Source organism: Cebus imitator, unplaced genomic scaffold (genome assembly GCF_001604975.1).
Source record: "Cebus imitator isolate Cc_AM_T3 unplaced genomic scaffold, Cebus_imitator-1.0 Scaffold475, whole genome shotgun sequence".
In the NCBI taxonomy this organism is placed as follows: Eukaryota; Metazoa; Chordata; class Mammalia; order Primates; family Cebidae; genus Cebus; species Cebus imitator.
In genome coordinates, this window is record NW_016107790.1 from 1,753,774 (window position 1) to 1,756,520 (window position 2,747).

The window sequence follows — 2,747 nt, forward strand, 5'->3', positions numbered from 1 at the left end:
TAGTAGAGACTGGGTTTCTCCACGTTGGTCAGGCTGGTCTCAAACTTCTAACCTCAGGGGATCTGTTTGCCTCAGCCTCCCAAAGTACTGGGATTGCAGGCATGAGCCACCATGCCCAGCCTCTGGTCAACTTTTTCTTCATCTCTAACTTACAAATAACCACTGTTCCACTTTGTAACACACTGGTTCTCAACTCTGTGTTAAAATCCTCTTGGTTGCTTTTAAAACATTGCTGAGGCCAGGCACAGTGTCTCACGCCTGTAATCCCAGCACTTTGCGAGGCCGAGGCGGGCGGATCACACGGTCAGGAGTTTGAGACCAGCTTGACCAACATGATAAAACCCTGTCTCTACTAAAAATACAAAAACTAGCCAGGCATGGTGGTGTGTGCCTGTAATCCAGCTACTCAGGAGGCTGAGGCAGGAGAATTGCTCCAACCTGGAGGCAGAGGTTGCAGTGAGCTGAGATCGCGCCACTGCACTCGAGCCTGGGAGACAAGAGTGAGATTCCATCTCAAAAACAAAAACAAGGCCGGGCGCGGTGGCTCACGCCTGTAACCCTAGCACTTTGGGAGGCCGAGGTGGGTGGATTACCTGAGGTCAGGAGTTCAAGACCAGCCTGGCCATCATGGTGAAATCCTATCTTTAAAAACAAAAACAAAAACAAAAAAAACCCAAAATGAAAACATTGCTGAACCAGGTCCCCATCCCCCAGAGATTCTGGTTTAAATGGTCTGGGGTGGGGACCAAGCCTTAGTCACGTTGTAAAAACTTTCAGGGAACATCTGATGTTTATATGGTCCAAAGCCAAGTTCTAACCCATCCATACCCTAACCCTTCAAAAATCACTTCACTGACGTCAGAACAACATCTGTCATACTAAACTTTACCCCATCTCAAGTTTTCCCGGGATCACAACCTTTTCCTTTTCCTTCTAAGAGGCGGAAGTCTTCTGCCTCTACTTCAAGAACTATGCCCTTAGGAGCACATTTTTTAATCCCAAATCTCTGATCTCTTCTGTGCCCTTTCATTAAGTCACCTTATCTCCCTCCTGAAAATTCTTGTACCATCACATGCTTCCTCTCCTCTAATTTCCACAGTCCGTGAACACCAAGAACAAAGACCTCATCTGTTTCATCTCTGTATACCAAGCACATAGCACAGTTCAAAGCTCTGGGTAGGCAAATCAAGAAAAGACTGTTTATTCTTGATTCATCCAGTCCATTATTTTCACCCTTGGTGAACTAGATTCAATCGCAATCACTGTCAAGGTGTTCTTTGAAAGTTCACTAAGGACCCAATTCCCTGATCTCAGTACGGTTGTGAACCACTGATAGACTCTGGAGAAGTGAAGTTTCCTTATCTTTGTCTTCCCAAGGTGCTTAGTGAGGTAGCTTCAACACAGTAATCAGCCATTAAAGGTCTGTCAACTTGATCAAGAAAGAAAATATGAATTGAGAGGAAAGAATAGATGGTCAGTCACTCATCAGTAGGTCATGGATACTTCCTGAAATAAAAGTACCAAAAAGAAAATTTGGAACCTTTTCTCTCTATCGTTCCCAGATTCTACAGTTTCCGTAGCAAACTGTTCATTTAAAGGAGAAGTGCAAATATCTCACCAAATTACCTTGGCCAAAGCGAGTATGGGGGAGGGGGACTCTCTTACTATTGGATAAAATCAATAGCACTTAAAACACATTAGGCTTTAGCGGCAACCTTGGGCCAGAAGAGAGGCTGGTAACTTGCAGAATGCACCCCAAGAAACTCCTTCCCCCCCCTTCTATTTTCCAGCGACCCAAGTGAGATGTGGAAAGGTCCGCACCCTGCGGGCCGGCTGCGACCTGAAAACAGAGCCGCTGGGCACCCCAAGAGCGTGCGTGAGTGCGCGGAGCAAGGCCCCTTCGGCGCGGGGCTCCCAGGGCGCTAAGCCGGCGGCCGAGTAGTCCTGGAGCGCCCGGCTGCACACGCCCGCCGGGAGCGGCAGCTCCAGGAGCCTAGCAAGGCGGCCCAGCCGGAAACGCATGGGGTGCTGGGCCGCGCCGACGGGTGGGAAAGACGCGAGGAGGGGGTGAAGAACCGAACGGACAGAGACCACTAGAGGCCCCAGGTAGCCGCTGCGCCGGGGCCCGTCAGAGACGGTCACGTGACACCGACCTGCTGGTCCCACCGCTGCTTCACATGTACGCCGGCCACTGTGGCCGCCGTTAGCAGCACCGACAGGCCCAGCACCACCTTCGAGGTCCTCGACATCCCCGCGCTGGCCGCCGCGGCCTCTTTCTCCCGCCCGCCAGAGTCGCGGGGGCCGCCGCAGATTGCGCGCAGCCGCCGGTTCTGCCCAGGCTCGATCCCTCGAGCGCAGAGCCCCGGTCGTCGCCGCCAGGCGAGAGCAATCGAGAGCCGAGCACCGAGGGGCGCCCCAGTACTGCGGATTCTTGGCTTCTCTAGGGGCACTCCCCGTCGGCCTCGGCGTTAGGAGGCCGACAGGGTGTGCCCCTAGAGAAGCCAAGATTCAAATGTTAGGAGTCCCAGCCCAAGCTGGCCCCGGCACCTTACCAGGGTGGACGGTAGGGGTTCCATGCCTGAGCCGGTTCAGGCTGCGGGGGACCGCCTGAGGGGTCTGGGGTTCCCGCAGGAGCACCGTGCAGACCCGTCTCCCACAGACGTCCTTTCTGAGCGCCTGACTGATGTAGACGCTTTGCTCAATACTGGGTTCACCTAAACGCAGCCCCTCATTGCTCCTGTGGCGGG

General features: G+C 53.2%; 2 protein-coding genes across 3 annotated transcripts in view; both read right to left on the bottom strand.

Moving 5' to 3' along the window:
• KAT14 (lysine acetyltransferase 14) overlaps positions 1-2,342 on the bottom strand; it is a 49,624-nt gene extending 47,282 nt beyond the window's left edge. Inside the window, exon 1 of the mRNA XM_017512672.2 lies at positions 2,154-2,342. The gene's annotated coding sequence lies outside the window, so the exon portion shown is untranslated. The remainder of the gene's footprint in view (positions 1-2,153) is intronic.
• The window catches only part of LOC108292062 (protein PET117 homolog, mitochondrial), a 15,799-nt gene extending 13,451 nt beyond the window's left edge, over positions 1-2,348 (bottom strand). For both annotated transcript variants that reach the window (XR_001820129.1, XM_017512673.1), the window contains exon 1: positions 2,154-2,348. Coding sequence is in view for 1 of the 2 variants with exons in the window: in XM_017512673.1 (XP_017368162.1) it covers positions 2,154-2,249 (96 nt within the window). In the remaining variant the exon portion in view is untranslated. The remainder of the gene's footprint in view (positions 1-2,153) is intronic.
• Positions 2,349-2,747: the final 399 nt, after the last annotated feature.